This window comes from Magnolia sinica, chromosome 17 (assembly GCF_029962835.1).
Source record: "Magnolia sinica isolate HGM2019 chromosome 17, MsV1, whole genome shotgun sequence".
NCBI classification, from domain to species: domain Eukaryota; kingdom Viridiplantae; phylum Streptophyta; class Magnoliopsida; order Magnoliales; family Magnoliaceae; genus Magnolia; species Magnolia sinica.
In genome coordinates, this window is record NC_080589.1 from 26,545,758 (window position 1) to 26,563,885 (window position 18,128).

General features: G+C 36.3%; 1 protein-coding gene across 4 annotated transcripts in view; it reads right to left on the reverse strand.

The window, feature by feature from the left end:
- Positions 1-11,028: 11,028 nt before the first annotated feature.
- Positions 11,029-18,128, reverse strand: part of LOC131231709 (F-box/LRR-repeat protein 4) — a 96,711-nt gene continuing 89,611 nt past the window's right edge. For 2 of the 4 annotated variants that reach the window (XM_058227999.1, XM_058227996.1), the window contains one exon: positions 11,029-12,299. In XM_058227999.1, coding sequence (XP_058083982.1) covers positions 12,003-12,299 — 297 coding nt within the window. In that variant the 3' untranslated portion in view covers positions 11,029-12,002. The remainder of the gene's footprint in view (positions 12,300-18,128) is intronic. The other 2 variants (XM_058227998.1, XR_009164521.1) reach the window with 2 other exon arrangements.

Sequence of the window (18,128 nt, forward strand, 5' to 3'; positions counted from 1 at the left end):
GTAGGCCTCACATGATGGATGGCTCACATTAAAGTGTGGCTCGTCATTATGGACAACCCACATTGAAGGTCTCACATAATGAACAACCCATATCCAAAGTGGCCCAATACGATGGATGATCCTCATAAAAGGTGCCTTCATGATGGATGGTGGACATCAAAAGAGGGCCCCACATGATGGATGACCCACTTTGAATGTGGGGCCCACACGATGAACACATCAAATGTGGGCTCCACATGATGGGTAATGAACCTTGAAGGGCCCCACATAAATGGAAAATTAGCATTGATGGTGGGGCCCACATGATAGATGGCCTACATCTAGGTGGGCCCCACAAAATGGATGATCCACATCAAGGGTCAGCCCCTAATGATGAATGGTCCACATTTAAGATGGGCCTTGCATGATGGATGATCTACTTTGAAGGTTTGGCCCATACAATGGACATTCCACACCAAAGATGGGCTCCATATGATAGATGATCCACATCCAATATTTATCATGATGGATGACCCAAATGTCTTAAAACACGAAGATTGTAGCCATCCATTCATTTACCATTTGGGGCATGGTCAATCTATGGTGAGATCTACCAAAACAATCGTATGAATTGCTCTTATAACGAAGTTGTTGTAATTTTTAAAAATTATATCAACTACCGGTAAAAAAATCTCTTATTCAAATGTTTTACTAAATGTGCTTATTTAACATAAGAGCTTTTTTTTTTTTTTTTTCCCAGTTTTGAAAAAGTAATTTTACCAAACAAGCTTATAGCAAAAAAGAGCTAACCAAAAGTAGCTTATTAGAGTAGTTCTTATTTGAAAAGCTATTGAAATTTTGGTTTAAAAATAAATAAAAAATTTTAAAAATTTTCATTTTCCCTCTAAAACGGTTTGGAAAAATCAAAAGAAAATTGTGTTTTTTAGTCTCACATCGGAAAGAGTGGGAAAAAAGTTGTGGTTTATAAGAGGTTGAGTGGGTAGTATTCTTACTTGGATTAATTGAGCATGAGATGCCCGGTTTGCATGTTCCAGTGCGTAGCATTTGAATATGCACTAGAACACACGCATGCATGCACGTGCTCGGGCGTGGGCAAGGGTGAGGGCATAGGCAATGTGGCTATAGTGGCGCTAGATAAGCAAGAGGGGCCCTATTTTGACATCCACCATCCATCATGAGGGCACCTTCTATCGTGTGGGCAGAGATGAGACTTATGCCATGACTTGCACTAGGTACAATGATACATTTGTAGGGAGTAAACTTAGTAGATATTCTAACCATCAGGGTAATAAATACAAGAATACTATTAATAGGGTCTTAAGATATCTTAAACTAACTTGGGATATTGGCCTTCATTACCAAAGGTCCCTTGCTGTGATTGAAAATTACAGTAATGCTAATTAAAGTTTAGGTAGCGATAATTTCAAATTTATATATGTTTCCCACTTACATTGTGAGGGTAGTGCTTGAAAGTTTCATGCAGCTTACAATGCCACTCTTTTTTTGGCTTCATCTCCCCATCACTCTCTTTTATAGGAGAAGGATTACAAGAACACAGGGCTGTCCACCCTCTAAAGCATATCCTTCTTTACTTTTCCAGCCCGAAATCAGGTCTAGCATTGCCCATGGGCTTAGATTTCAGGTCCAAGACCATCTTGTGAACCATTGCAAAACGCAGCTTGCACATTAGCTCGACCCAATGCAAAAGCTATCAAAAGCTTTAACTCAGACTATATTGGAACCAATCCAACTCGACCCCACGAATCAACCCTCTTGACTCACCCCAACTCAGGTGAGTTAATTGGAACAAGTCATGATGAGTCATTGAGTGTGAAAATCATGATGAAAAGGACTCAAGAGACAAGGGAAGCCCAACTCCTTTAAACAAAGGCTCATGCCTCACTTAGGCGCAGTAATCCAAGCCTGATGGGTCTTTAAGACATCCAGGCCCAGAAGGACATTCCAAGTGAATCTAACTGATACCAAGCATTACAAAGGGAGTCTTGGAATCTATGTTCGCACACTTGTTAAAAAAGATTTGATTCTCACGTGATCCTTGTGAATCGAGACTTGGCAAGATGTGGTGTTAGGGTCAAGCCCATGGCCCATCGATTTGAAGTGTTTGTTGGAAAAAATATAATCTGGTACATAATTGAAGATAGAAAAATTATAATGAGAAAATCAATTCTATCGGGTTCAAGGCTCGACTTGAATAGTCAATTTCTCAAGATAGATTTGCTGTCCTTTTTTTGGTAGTTCCAACAAGTGCAAACGAATGAAATCTATAAATTGTCTTCATGATACAATGAACTCTTAATTTGAATTTCAACGCGAAAATTTGCACATTTAAGTGTTGAACACATCTCTAGTTTTGAAACCGATACGCTTTTACTTGAGTTCAGAAAAAACACAGCAAGATGTAAGATTCAAGAGTATTGCACAATGGATGGTTTATCTGAAAAATTGAGAGAATATCTTCTGGATTATAGTATCTAAGATTTATAACAATTGAATGGTCATAGAGTTCTTCCTAAGAGATACCCATGTGCCTCTTCAAGACATTCACACCTATTCACAACAAACAACATTCTTCCATGAAAGGACATGACCCTTTGTCCTATGGTAGTTATTTTTGTACCCTTTTAGACAGAAACAATTATCCAACAGTTTAAAACTGTAGCCACATGTCCTAATCATCCTAACCGTTGCCACATAAGCAACATGTGGCATAGGTGCTACATATACAATCATGTCACAATCACTCTCAATCAACACTAAGGTTAATAATACTTCAGAGTAGACCCTAGTTCAATTCAAGTTGCACCATGGCTCAAAAATTTTGATCCATGTGCCAAAAATATTAAGGCTCTTTTGGCTCCATGCGACGATGCGCACCTGCTAACTGCACATAATAAAGAGCCCAAGTAGACCTACATCCCATGCCGTGTGCACAGACAGTGCATTGCGTCGTCCTTTAGAAGATTTGAACCCTGGTTACAGAAGCAAAAACTCATTCTCTTACCAACTAGCTATACACTCTTTTTATGAAAAGTCTTAATAATCAATATATTTATTTACTTATTAAAAATAATATTTTATTTTTTAATTTATTTTTATTATAAAAACACAACAATCCCCTGCAATTTCAAAAATAAAACCAAATGCTAGAATGAATGGCATATTAGTATAAATAGGTGTACAAGTAAATGTATCTTTTGGATTTGAACATTTACTTTAGTGTATACGTATTAAAGTTTTGTCAGGTACTTAGTAACCCATTAGTATTGAATTAAGGACCTTATCTGACTCACCGGACACATAACACACATCTTTTCATATATAACTGGAGACATAAAAGTTCGCATATTTCTGGCCTTCTGTGTATCATGATTTCATGAGTATTATAGAGACGATCCCACTCTCTTCAAAAGCGGTCTCACTTCTCTACTCATATAAGTAAATCTATCAAAGATGATTCTTCTTCATCTCAGCAAAGCTTGCATTATTGTACCCTTTAAGTACAATGGAATACGACTTATAATGCAATCCATAGTCTATGGTTCCTTTTAGATATTTCAAAACTCTCGAAATTGCATTCCAGTGTACTTGTCTGGATTACTGGTATACCTACTTAGCATTCCCACTGTGAATGCTATATTAAATCTAATACAATTCATTGTATACATTAAACTCCAAATAACACTAGCATATTCTTGTTGTGCTTTACATCTATCAGTATTTTTAACCAATTTAATACTTGGATCAAATGGGGTTGAAACTGGTTTACCACCATAATGATTAAACTTTTTAAACACTTTTTGTAAATAATGAGATTGTGTTAATGTTATTCCATCATTAAGATTACAAATCTTAATACCTAATATTATATCGGATTTACCCATATCCTTCATGTCGAAGTTGGTATTTAGAAACTTTTTAGTTTCTTTTACACAATCCATATTTGGTCCAAATATTAGCATATCATCTACATATAGGCAATTAATGGTTTGACTTTTAATATATATATATATATATATATATATATATATATATATATATATATATATATATATATAAATATATATATATATATATGCACTTATATGCTTGGTTTACTCTAAAATCATTACATTGTACTACTTGGTCAAACTTCTCATGTCATTACTTAGGAGCTTGCTTAAGCCTATAGAGAGATTTGACCAGTTTACACACTTTTTTTCTATTGCCCAGGTTGAACAAACCCTTTAGGTTGTTCCATATAGACTTCCTCATGTAGATTGTCATTTAAGAATGTTGTTTTGACATCCATTTGATGGATTACTAGGCAGTGAATTGTTGCAAGAGCAATTAGAGTCATAATGGTAAATATATGAGAAACAAGAGCGTATGTATCAAAAAAATCGATACCTTCCTTTTGTCTAAAGCCTTTAGCTACCAATCGAGCTTTAAATGTATTTATGGTTTTATAAGGATTGAACTTTCTTTTGAAAATTCACTTATATCCTATAGGCTTTGAACTTGGTGAAAGATCGACCAAACACTAAATGTTATTAGAGACTATTGAATCTATTTCATCGTCATGTCTTCCCTCCAAAACTGTACATCAGGAGATGAGAGAGCTTCACTAAGTGTTGAAGAATCACCTTCAATACTTAGTGGTAGAGTGGTCTTCTTTCTTATTTCATTTATATCCCCTTCTGTAAGGAACATATAAAAATTTAGGTCAGAAGATGTTTCTTTTCTTGCCTTTTTCGATCTTCTTGGTTCATTTCCTTTTGAATGAGTGTTAGATTTATTTTGAATGCTAATAGGTTTTTCATTCATTCGTTCTACTTTATTTTCATCAACCTGCCCTTTTGTATGATTATTTATATAGTCTTTATATACCGTATTTTTAAAAAATATAGCATCAATATACTCTATAATCATGTTTTTGTCAGCAAAAGTAGATTGTTTTAGAACAAGAAATATATATACGAGACTATGAATCCCATAACCTACAAAGGCACACTTGATACCTCTAGGACCCATCTTTGCTATTTTAGAATCAATTATTCTGACTTCCACTATACTTCCCCATACTTTGTAGTAATGAAGACTAAGTTTCTTCTTTTTTCACAATTCATATGGGGAGACATTTACTTTTTTTTTTTGGGATAACATTTAGTATACGATTTGCTATTAGCAATGCCCCCCCCCCCCCCAAAAAAAAAATAATAATAATAATAAAATTCAGTGCTAAGCCGAAATTTAATATCATACAGTTGATCATCTCAACTAATGTCTTATTTTTGTGTTCCGTTAGGCCATTTTGTTGAGGTGTGTAAGGAGCAGTAAATTCATGAATTATACCATTTGATTTACAGAATTCAGAATGTAATATTGGAGTAAATGAAAATATATTTGAATTCAAATATTTTTTCCATTTCAGCCTTATAAAGATTAAACATTTCAAAGGCTTCATCTTTAAATTTGATCAAATATAATAGGAAAATCTAGTGAAATCATCGATAAATTTAATAAACTATCTTTTTCCACCACGAGTTAAGATGTTATTTAAATCGTAGATAACAAAATGAATTAATTACTCCAAGGGTTATGATTTTCTCATGCCATTTGCAAAGAGTTTTTTGATTATTTTAGAATGGATACACACATCACATTTCCCTTTTTGTTCTATTCCATGTTTTGGCATAAGTCCTAAAATTATCATTCTTTTTATTGAATGATAATTAACATGACCTAGTCTAGCATGCCATAAAGATACATAATCCACTATATAAACGGAAACATCATTATTATTATTGATATTTAGTTTAATCATACCATTAGATGAATATCATTTGCTTACAAACATATTATTCTTGATGATAACCAACTTATTAGACTCAAACACTATTTTGAATCCTCTCTTATTAAGAAAATCGCCTGACACTAGATTTTTACACATGTCAGGTACATGTAATACATTTGTTAGTGTCAGTATTTTGCCTAATGTAAACCGAAGCTTCATTGTTTCTTTTCCAACAACATTCGTACAAACGTTATTACACATATTCACTTCTTGTTCATTTGCAATACCTTCATAAGTCTTGAAGATGTTTTAGTCCTTTGATATGTGAATGGTTGCACCAGTATCTAGCCACCATCCACTATCAGATATTACTATGTTGGCGTTAGTAGCCATTGTTATAAGTTGGTCTTCTGTCATGTTAGCATGAGCTTTCAATTGCTTCCTCCTGTGTCGACATTCTTTTATGTAGTGTCCTGGCTTATTGCAGAAGTGACACTTGCCCCTTTTCTTTTCCTTTCTTAAACTTTGTATCCTTCTTTGGGGGAATTTATTTAGAGTTCTGAAAATTTGGCTTGTTCTCTTTTACCATATTTTCTTTGGAATGATTTTTCAAAGCATCTTCTCTTTTGTCTCGGTTTTTGAACTCTTTTTCTATACGAAGATGTCGTTAAAGCCCTTCAATAGTGTACTTCTTCTCATCATGTTTTAGTTTCTTTTTATAATCAAACAATGATAAGAGTAATTTTGCAATTACTACAATAACCATGAATTCTTTAGGAAGATCTATACCACTAATATTCAATTCATCAACCAAGTTTTGTAGTTCAGTTACTTGGGAGAGAATTGACTGATCATTTTTAAACTTGAAGTGGATATAATTGTCGATCAAAAATTTCTGAGTACTGATATCTTCAATTTTATATATTTGATCTAATTTTGTCTACAGGTCTTTAGCAGAGAATATTTTATGATACGAGTTATAGATGGAATTAGAGAGGTCATTTAAGATATAACCTTTGCAAAGAAAATGATCATCCTTCATTTTCTTCCGTTCCGCCTTCACTTGTTCTAAGCCGCCGTTCATTGGCTCGAGCAGAGAAGGCAAATCATCATCTAGGATGTATGATAACTTAAGAGTTGTTAGAAAGAAAAGTATCTTATGCTACCATCTTGAGAAGAATTAACCGTCGAAACAATTCAGTTGTACAAAGTCTTGATTCATAACTTGAATGGAATGAATTGCCTCCATTATGACTAGAGTTAAATATGTCTTGAATGTTGGAAAAAAAAATATAATATAGTACGCATGGAAGACAAAAAGAAAATATAATGAGAAAATTAGATCCATTGGGTTCAACGCTCGACTTGATTAGTCAATTTCTTAAGACGGATTTGTTGTCATTTTTCTGGTAGTTCCAGCAAATGCAAACAAAGGAAATTTACAAATTGTCTTCAGGATACAATGAACCCTCAATCTGAATTTCAACATGAAAATTTGCACATTTAAGTGTTGAACATATATCTAGTTTTGACACCGATATGCCTTTACTTGAATTCCCAAAAACAAAAAAAAAAAAAACACAACAATAGGTAATATTCAAAAGTACTACACAATAGATGGTTTATCTGGAAATTTGAAAGAATATCTTCTGAATTATAGTATCCATGATTTATAGCAATTGAATGGCCATCAAGTTCTTCCTAAAGAGATACCCATGTGCCTCTTCAAGACATCAACACCCATTCACAGCAAACAACATTCTTACATGAAAGGACATGACCCTTTGTCCTATGGCAGTTATTTCTGTACCATTTTAGACAGAAGCTGTTATCCATCAGTTTAAAACTACAGCCACATGTCCTAATCATCCACATAAGTGATACGTGACATAGGTTCCACATGTACAACCATATCACAGTCAATCAACTCTAAGGTTAATAATAGTTCAGAGTAGACCTTAGTTCAATTTAAGTTGCACCATGACTCAAAAAATTTGAACCATGTGCTAAAAAAACCTCCATGCGACAATGCGCACGTGCTAAGTACGCCTAATAAAGCGCGCAAGTACCCTTATAGCCCAGGCCGCATGCAGACGGTACTTCGCACCGTCCTTAAGGAGATTTGAACCTTAATTGCAGAAGTAAAAAATTCATTGTCTTATCAACTAGCTATACACTTTTTATGAAAAGTTTTAATAATCAATATATTTATTTACTTAATAAAAATAAACTTTTATTTTTAAAATTTATTTTTATTATAAAAATACAACGGTGTTAAAATAAAATAAATTAAAAAAAAAAAAAAAAACCAAGATGAGATAAATGAATGTTAAGGCTTGATAGTTAGCATATCTCACACACACATGCACACTATCGTGTTTATAGACTAGTTACTTAATTGACATATCTTTTATAGTTTATGTAATTGGACTCTCTATTGGCTTGAAAGCCTTAAAGTTAAATGCATTGCTTAGCTTAACTTGCATATTATCTTAAGTAGGCAATTGTAATTTAAAAAGACGAAAATTTTATTTGATCCTAAGGGATATAAGATACAGAAGACCAAGATCCATGTTGGCTATATCGAGGCATCAAAATGTCTTTCCAATCAGGTGTGCCTTTAAGATTGATGCCTTAAATCTTCATTACTAATACATAGACAATCCATTAATTTTGCAATATTAAGATTACAGAAGGAGCCAAAATAGCCATGCATAGCAACTCCAGGCTAAATCATTAGAAAAGAAAAGCTAGTTCGACCCTCACAATTAAGTAAGTTAAGGAACCTGAAAAGGTAATCATCGAGAAACTATCATTAAAAAAAAATTAAAAAAAATGACTCAACACCTAAAGCCTTTATACATCTCAGCTCATATGAACAACTACAAAAACTGGCAATGACACGTGGCAAGATATGAGAGGCAACATCTCAGCTCATATGAACAGCGGACCAACGATAACTGACAATGACACATGACAAGAACTGAAAGGCAACAACCATTGAGTGGCCTAAACGGTTGCAGGCACATTAGAAGACACGGCAGAACAATTATAAAACCAGCCGTTCCAATTCATTTATAAATAGGGCTGAAGATGAAGATCTCAAGGCCCGTCATTGTTATCAATATTGAAAGTCCTTTTGGCTAAAAGGCAAAAAGAGCCCATTTCACGATCGGTGGCTAAATATACAACTGATCCACTTCGGTTATCAGTCTCGTGATCTATCTTAGCCCTGAGTCAAAAAGAATTTAGTTTAAATCGATATCTATCTTGGCCCTGAGTCAAAGGAGTTTAGTTTAAATAGAGCCACATCTAGCTCTTGCATGCTCAGCACGCGCACGCGCGCGCACACACACACACACACATGACCAATTTAGAGCCAGACACTTCCCTCTTTTTTGAGCAAGGAAAATGGTTGCTTTGAAATGAGAAAGAGGAAATCATGGGTTAGGGTTTTTTAGTGGTAAAGGGTGTTGCTATCTTTCACAAAGGCCATGAGTTTGATTCTTGTTCCCTGCACATTTTCATTTTTCAAAAAATACCACTATCACAAGCATACTGACTCGGCTTGAATAGACTTGACAATTCTTAGAACTAAGGTTTTGATACAAGAAAAGGAGAAATAGGAATGGATAAGAGCAACGAAGGGGGGTAGATAGGATAGGGTAGTTTTGGGAGATGGGTATTGTTTTGGGTACATCAATAGGAACAAGAAGAAGAAGAAGAAGAAGAAGAATTTGATGAAGGAAAAGGAAAACATTAAAAATTCCATAGCAAACTCACTCTGATACCAAAATGATGCAACAGCTGCTCCCAAATGCACGGCCATGTAGACTTCTATCATCACATGATAGGATTCAATGTCAACTCTTAATGCAAAACGTGCAAGGGAGTATACAATCAAAGGAGCTTTGCTATAAGCGCACTCACGTGTGTAAAAAAAAGCTCGTATGTGTAAGGATGGCGCATAGGCACGAGAAATCAAATCCATCCATCAGGTTGGTCCAACCCTGCACATGTTTTCCGATTACACCCAAATATTGGAAACATGTGAATTGGTTAAAATCTTAAGCTGACTTTTCCAGAGCCGTACATTTGTTTTGCAAACTGTGGTCCCCACACCAGTGATTCCAATCCGATGCTTGGGCTAGGGAATCAATATAGCTATTGTATATTCTAATACATAGATTGGATCTAGGACCTATCATGCCATACTGCCACATGCATGGAGCATACTTGAGCTTTATTGCAGACGTGTGTGGGCTTGGCAAAGCTCTTATCAAAGAGGAGAAGAAAGCTTTTAATCTAACCATGAGATAATTCACCCGAGCAAGAAAGCTGTAAATATCAAATGCATACTAAACCCTTAACATGGTAATTACTAAAATAGCCCTTTTTAAACATCAGGGAATTTTACAGAAACTACTTGTTTGATATAGAATTACATTCGGGTACCTTTTTCAAAAAGCTTTTCATTAAGTAATAACCATTAGAGTGCCCTCCGTTAGATTCCTTGAAAGCAGCTTAGGTGGGTCCAAACCTGATGTTTACGTGAGATCCACACTGACACGTCAACCCCAACCCCCCCGCCTGTTAGGACCAGGGCCCAAAAGTCAGCTCCATCCGTGATTCTGGTGGACCACACTATTAGAAACAGTGTTTAGAGCAACACTCACCCTTCAAACTGTTTCCCATGAAATTCCCTTTTTTCTAATATTTTAGGAAAATATCCATTTTTTCAACAAAAGGGACACAGCCCTTGATTTTTTTTACAAGGCCTGTTGTTTATGATATGTAGGTGAATACAATCTGATCATTAGATGTGTAATCCAACATTAGAACAAAAGCCACCATTAAAAAAATCTAACGGAAGGTACTCCTAATGATAATTACTTGGATCAATGGGTTAGCTTATCAAAACCTTTTTGAAAAAAAAAAAAAAAAAGGTACCAGAATGTATATTCCCCTCAACATTATTCCCTTCTGTTTGGAGGCCAATTTTGTCATTTCCCCCTAAAACATAATGAAACAACTAAAACTAATAAATCCATTGCTTAGATCTCCTAAGAGCCTCACACATGCGAGAGAATGTGGGGAACAAGGACACTGCTTGCATCAAAGATGGTGTGGTACCATTGTTGCTGTATGTTGCCTGTATTTGATCAGTTCTCCAAGATTCAATACTATTCCTAAGCATGCTACCACCTTTTTAACCCGTAAACACATGCAGCCCGTCTCCAAGTGAGATGTCTTCACTGATCATATCCTCTTGAAAATTCCACATACACCCTCACATCTAATGTAACATGTCAAAATATGCTTTACAACAATAATGACTTAATTACCCTCAAATATTTAATCCATCACCATTTCACATTCAGTCACAAGCTAGATATTGGTTTAATAACAAATGCTATATAATTTCTTCCAAAAGAAGCAAAAAAAAAAAATTAACAGGAAGAAAACCGCTCTTTATCAGACAGTTCTTTTTGCACAAGTCATGAACTTAAAGCATAAACATACAAAGAAATGTTTAAAAATTAGAAATTCAGAGCAATCTACAAGAGCACTGGGATTCCTCACTCAATTCACATGTGCCAAATAGGCAAGAATGTCGGACGTGCAAGCCATTCATCAGATAGGCCCACACAAGTATGAAAAAAATAATAACAAAATAAGAAGTTGAACAATAGGGCACATTTAGCATTCATGTCTGGCCCACCTAATAACTGGACCAGCCTCATTTCAGGCTACACCATGTACAGGGTGGCGGCCACCTGATGAACAACCAGGATCTTGCACACATGCTGCCAAATTGTCACATGCGGCGAGGGTGGAAGTGGCCTTCTTAGGGCCTAAATAAGTACAACATAAATCTATCAATGCGAGGATACATACAAATACCCTTTTAGCATGTACTGACACATGCTAGATTCCTTGAGACGTCAAGCCATGGCTTCCCACCTTCAGCTCCAAATATGCATTTGGAGCAGAAACGGTACAGTATAAACAGGTAAAGGTAAATGGGTACCAAGGAGCATTGATGAAAAGAAGTCCCACTTGTGAAATGATGGGGGCCCACCCATGATCTGTGCGGACATGAGATGATAGGTCGCATTTTTCCACCAACAGAGCCCACATGGTACCTAACTTGGTACTCCTAGACGGTACCAAAGCCAACCTCATATAAACAATCTATGATGTGGAACTAAAGATCAACACAGAGATATGCGAGGACTGAACCTGCTCTTCGCCTAGTTCTCTGGCTGACCTTCCACTTCTCTACGAGGACCCGCTTTAGATTGACGCAGCTTGAGACCACTGTGGCAACTCCGGCTGCAGTCACAAATGGGCAATAAACCATGTGGCAGGATTCTAACTGGGTACATCGCTTTACGAGATGTGATAAACCAACGTCTGTTATTTGCCTGCAGTGGGACAGCACTATGTCCTTAAGCAGCGGGCAGCCATCGCCTATTTCGGCAAGTGCTATATCCCCCAAGTTCTGGAGAAGGCAAATATGTGCAAATATTAGTGCCAATTTTCAGTAAACCAAACAAACGGTAGAAAAGAATAAACTAATATTTTGTAATTTCATTAATCATGGAAGAGAAGAAGAAGAAGAAGAAGAAGAAGAAGAAGAGATTCTAACTGTTTAAGAAATATCACAGAACGGACTTTTAAGGATTCCACTAGATCAATTCAATTTTTACGTGTTAAAGCACCAAAGGAATAAAGAAGAAGAAGATGATTGGTCAAATAGGATCATAGAGCAGAGTCCATGTACCCAGAATTGTTGGGACTAAGCCGTGATGATGATAATGCATCATCATCTAAGACTTATCCCATGACTAACTGGGGTCAGCTAGCCAAATCCTGTTCTGCCTTTCCATTGTACTTCAAATGTGAGATTGTCAGGATTCATTATAAAAGTTATGGCTGAAGCTTCATGCCAGCTACCAACCTGACACAACCATCTTTTATCCAGGCTTGGGATTGGCAACAAGTGCATAAAACACCCACAGTCATTATTGACAGTAACAATGAGTGTGTGTGTGTGTGTGGTCTTTCGTCCAACCGGTTGGACTCCAAGTTATAGTCCACCCAGATGATAACTTCTAGCCTATTTAACTTCATGTGACATCCGATCAAGGCGTGCCATAATGGTAACGGCGGTTGTGATGGCCATCACTGTTACCGTTATGATATAGGCCATAACGGCTGTTATGCTCTATCGATTAAAATATATATATATATATATATATATATATATATATATATATATATATATATATAAGGTGTATTGGGCCCATAACAGCCATTACAGGACACTTTTCCTCTAACGGCCATTACGCCTGTTACAACCTTGTCACGCGAAACGGTTGTCACCGTTACTGTTATGTAACGACCTATATGGCTCTGTAACAACTGTTACGGCATACCATGCAGCCGATCCATCCAATAGGTTGGCCCCATCAAGAGGATTGTCTAGTGCAAAAATCAGCCCCATCCACTCGTCAGGTTGACCTCATCATAGAAAACAATATCTAGTCATTGAAAGATAGCAAGATACAAATGTGGTCCACTAGACAACATGAATGTGGCTGATTTTTGCACAAGTTGAGCCTTATAATGGGGCAAACCTATTTGACAGGTTGGATGTCACACACATGAAAGGTTGGAAATTATTCGCTGGGTGGACCAACTGGTTGGACAGGCTTTCTCCTCTGAGCCAAACCACATTTATATTAATGCAGGCAAAGGGGTCGTTGACTATTGGCTCGGGTGGGCCCCAGCATAATGTGTTTCTGCAATCTACTTTGACGATTAGATGTGTCCACTCATGCTAGGTCCAAGGCGCAAAAATCCGCCACATCTATGATTGAGTTGGGGCTACACTATGAGAAACAGTTGGTAAGAGACTCCCACCCCTGATTTTTTACAGGTGCCACCATGATATGCATGCACAATCCACTTCGACCAACAGTTTCGTCATCCACTATTAGGCTTATGGCCCAAAACTCACACCGACTCATGAGTCAGGTGGGCCGCATCAAGGGAAACAGTTTGGTGGGAGACCGAATCACAGATGGGGCTATTTTTTAGTGCTACTAACTAAATTAGGCCACACACCAGATGGTAGGAGTGGATTTTTGAAAAACATCTCGTTGGGGCCCACTACCAACTGACCCGTTTCTTACATAAATCACGCTAGTGAGGTCCTCACCACTCTTTACAGCGGTGCGGAGACTTTGTGGGGCCCACTGTGATGTGTGTGTTTTATCCACACTGACCATCCATTTTGCCAGCTCATTTTAGGCCATGAGCCCAAAATTGAAGCATATCTAAAGCTCAGGTGGAATACACCACAGGAAACGGTGGGAATTGAATGCCTACTGTTGAAAACTTCTTGGGGGACACAAAATCTTTGGATCAAGCTGATATTTGTGTTTTCCCTTCATTTAGGTCTGTGTGACCTTATGAACAGGTTGGATGACAATAAACATCAATGTAGGCCCTAGGAAGGTTTCAATGGTGGACATTATTATCCCACTATATTCTCTGGGGTGCTCCACTTGAGGATATGCTTCAATTTTGGACTCACCGCCTAAAATAAGCTGGCAAAATGGATGGACGGCATGGATAACACACATGCATCACATACACCACCTCACTGCACAATCCACGTCCTACATAAATGGCTTTTATGTAAAGGGGTCGTAAGCTCGAGTGGGCCCCACCATCATGCATTTCCAAATCCACTCAGACCATCAAGTGAGTGACTAGAGTTTAGGGTTAGGGATGAAAAACCAGCCCCATCCATGATTCTAGTGTACCATACAATTAGAAACAATGTACATGGCGACACTCACCCTCCAAATTGTTTCCTTTGGTTTGGCCCTCCTGAATCACGTATGGGCCTGATTTTTGAGCCCCATGCCTAAATTTTAGTGTGGCATCTAATGGTTTGAGTCGATTTCACATAATCATCACGGTAGGCCTCGTAAAAAATCAATTGTCATGGACTCTCCCAAATGTTTCCTTTAGTGAGGCCCACCTAAATCACATGTTAGCCTAATTTTTTTGCCTAGTCCTCACATGGTATGGCACATGCAATGGTTGGAGTGGATTTCACGAACACATCACAGTGTGCCCATAAAAAATCAAGTGTGGGTGTTCCCCTCCCAACTATTTCCCTTGGTTTGGCCCACCGCCCACATGAATCATGGATTACACTGGTTTTGACATCGGCCACAAGAGATCATCCGTGCAAGCATTGGGCCCCACTGTCATGTGTATGCAAAATCTACTCCAACCACAACTAATCATGAATTCACTAGGGCCCACTTGAATTGCAAAATGCCTTGATTTTTAGGCATAGGAAATAACATGAGTAAGACACCTAATGGATGCATTGAATTTCACATGCGCAACATGGTGAGCCCTATACAAAATCAAGGGTGAGCTTCACCCTCCCAACTATTTCCATTAGTGCAGCCCAGCTGAATTTAGGCCTTGAGCCTAACATGGGGTGACACACTTGATGGTTGGATCAGATTTCACATACAAATCACGGTGGGGCCAACCAGGTATACACACATGGATGGTCTCCTATGGCACAACTCGCAGGATCTCTCTCTCTCTCTCTCTCTCTCTCTCTCTCTCTCTCTCTCTCTCTCTCTCTCTCTCTATGTAACACAGAGGTTGTCAAAGAACAAAATTTAATTTAATTATGCAAGATGTGTGTATATGTTCAAGCACAATTTTTCCCTTTCATTAGGAACGCATATGACTCTTTACTCTTTTGTAAGTATTTGATGGCAGAAAGCAAATGTGAAGTGCCCGAAACAACGAAGTTGCAGCGATTTCTCACAAGATAGCAGTTCATAACACAAGAATGTCTAGTGTTTTCAGACCAAATATGCGAGGAAGTGCAAATCATTGGAATCTTCTCTGTAGCAATTCCTCCAAGGAAATATTGTGAGATTTGGATGCTTGAATATTTGTTGAGTTTCTTCTTCATGATAAACGTCCACGTGTCAAGATTCAATAGATTATATCTAATCCTAGGAGTAAAATTAGAAAGCTTCAAATCTCGGAGGAGTTACTTTGAATCAGTGTTCGAAATATTGGTATCGCGTTACGTATCACATCCTTGGGATACATATACGTATCGGTTATCGCACGGGATATATCATTTGTATCGAGTAATTTATCGCACTTTTTGGGAAATATGGGGAAGCATTGATGGTTAAATTTTTCAATGAAAAATTGGGAAATTTTGGAGAAATTTGGGGATTGTTAAAAAAACCTTAATACACACTTTTCAATCATAACATCTCAAAAAAGAAGTGCAAATAATAGGTTTCCTTTATATAGGGTCGAACTAATGCAACTACATTCAACTTGAATGTATAACATTTAGTGTGTATGTGATGATCAATGTTGTCATAATCGTTATCTTGTCGTAAATTGTAAGATTTTTTCAGATTTTCATAACACATTATATATATATATATATATAACACCAATCATCCATTTTGTCATGAATATGCAAAAAAACAAAAACAATTTAGTCTAAAATTGAGACAAACTGTATACTAAATGTATGATGTATCATTGATTCATTGTCAATGTGTTGCACTTGTATCATCATGTCATAATCAAGTTAAGAAAATAACCCTTTTCCCATCCCATGTACATGTAAGTTTTCTATATGATTAAAAAAATAATGTTTTTCCCATCCCCATTTACTTGTATAATATATATGTATTCTCTATTCACTTCAAAAAACTTTAAAAAATAAAAAATAAAAAAAATTCGAAATATTCTATTTTTCTTTTTCGAAAAACGCATATTTTCACCAATATATGAAAGAAATGAAATAGAAAGGAATAACTAAATATTTTACATGTATTCTTACCAATTTTAACGTAGAAATTGAATGGAACAAGCGGTGTTCGATTCCATTGAGCGACGAAAAAGATAAGTTGATTTCTTTCTCTATGTTTCCTATGGCTCACAACCTCGAAAAGTCCCCAAAATCTCTCAAAAGTTGCAAAATATGTGATATTCTAATGAGTGTGGGACCTAAATAGGTTTTAAAACCCAAAGCCCTAAAAAATTGCAAAAAACAAAAGGAAAAATAAAAAATCTACTGGATGTTGCTGGTGTTGCGTCAGGATTATCAAATCATCTGATTTGATCTGAATCGTATGATTCACGATAAAATCATACAATTCAACCCCAAATGCGATTCACAAGTACGATTTATATCATACAGCCATACAGTACGATTTGATTCGTACATCGTACGCTTTTAACAACATTGGTGATGATCATTTCATCAAACACTCCTAAACACATCAAAATTAGTCTTAATTGACAGCTGGTTGAAAGGAAAATTCAAGAAAAAAATAATAATAATAATTTTTTATTTTTATTAAAAAATGATTTTCGTTTTCTGAAAATTGACAAGAACTTGGCAAATCAATAGATTAGCCCTCATACATGTTTGATTTCATGTTTGGAGTGCAACATTCCAAGCAATTTGGGAGAAATTTGGAAAATATCAAAATTTCCCCAATTTTTCCCAAATTTGACCACCAACACTCAAATTTCGAAACTATAGTGTATGTGATGATCATTTCATCAAATACTCCTAAATACATCGAAATTAGTCTCAACCAGTGTTCGAAATATCGGTTTCGTGTTACATATCGCACCCTTGGGATACAAATATGTATCGGTTATCCCATGAGATATATCAGTTGTATCGCGTAATGTATCATGGTTGTTGGAAACATGGGGAAACATTGGAAATTGGTCGAATTTTTCAATGAAATTTCAGTGATTGTTAAAAAAGACATCAATACACACTTACAAATCAAAACATTACAAAAAAAATAAGTGTACACAATAAGTTTTCTTTGTATGGGTTCCTAATCTATGCATTGTCTAACTGAATTGATGCAAGTATATTCAAAGTTTACTCATATAATTTACAAATGTAAGAAGATATGTGGAAACACAAGCAATATATTCAAAAGCAAAAGAAGAATCACTAGATCAGGTTACATACATGTTTGATTTTATGTTTGGACATAAAGATTGCAACCAATTTGCAAGAAATTGAAATTTTATTTTATTTTTTTCAATTTTCCACAACTCGATCATTCTCCTCCAAATCTCGAAATCGAAGCACCCAATCCATGATTGTTCATGCAAAACATAAAAAATCATTGATTTGTAACAATTTGACACTGATTTAACATAATTTACAGAAAAAAATTGATCGGAAATAAAAAATGCTCACCGGATCAAGCATGTGGGA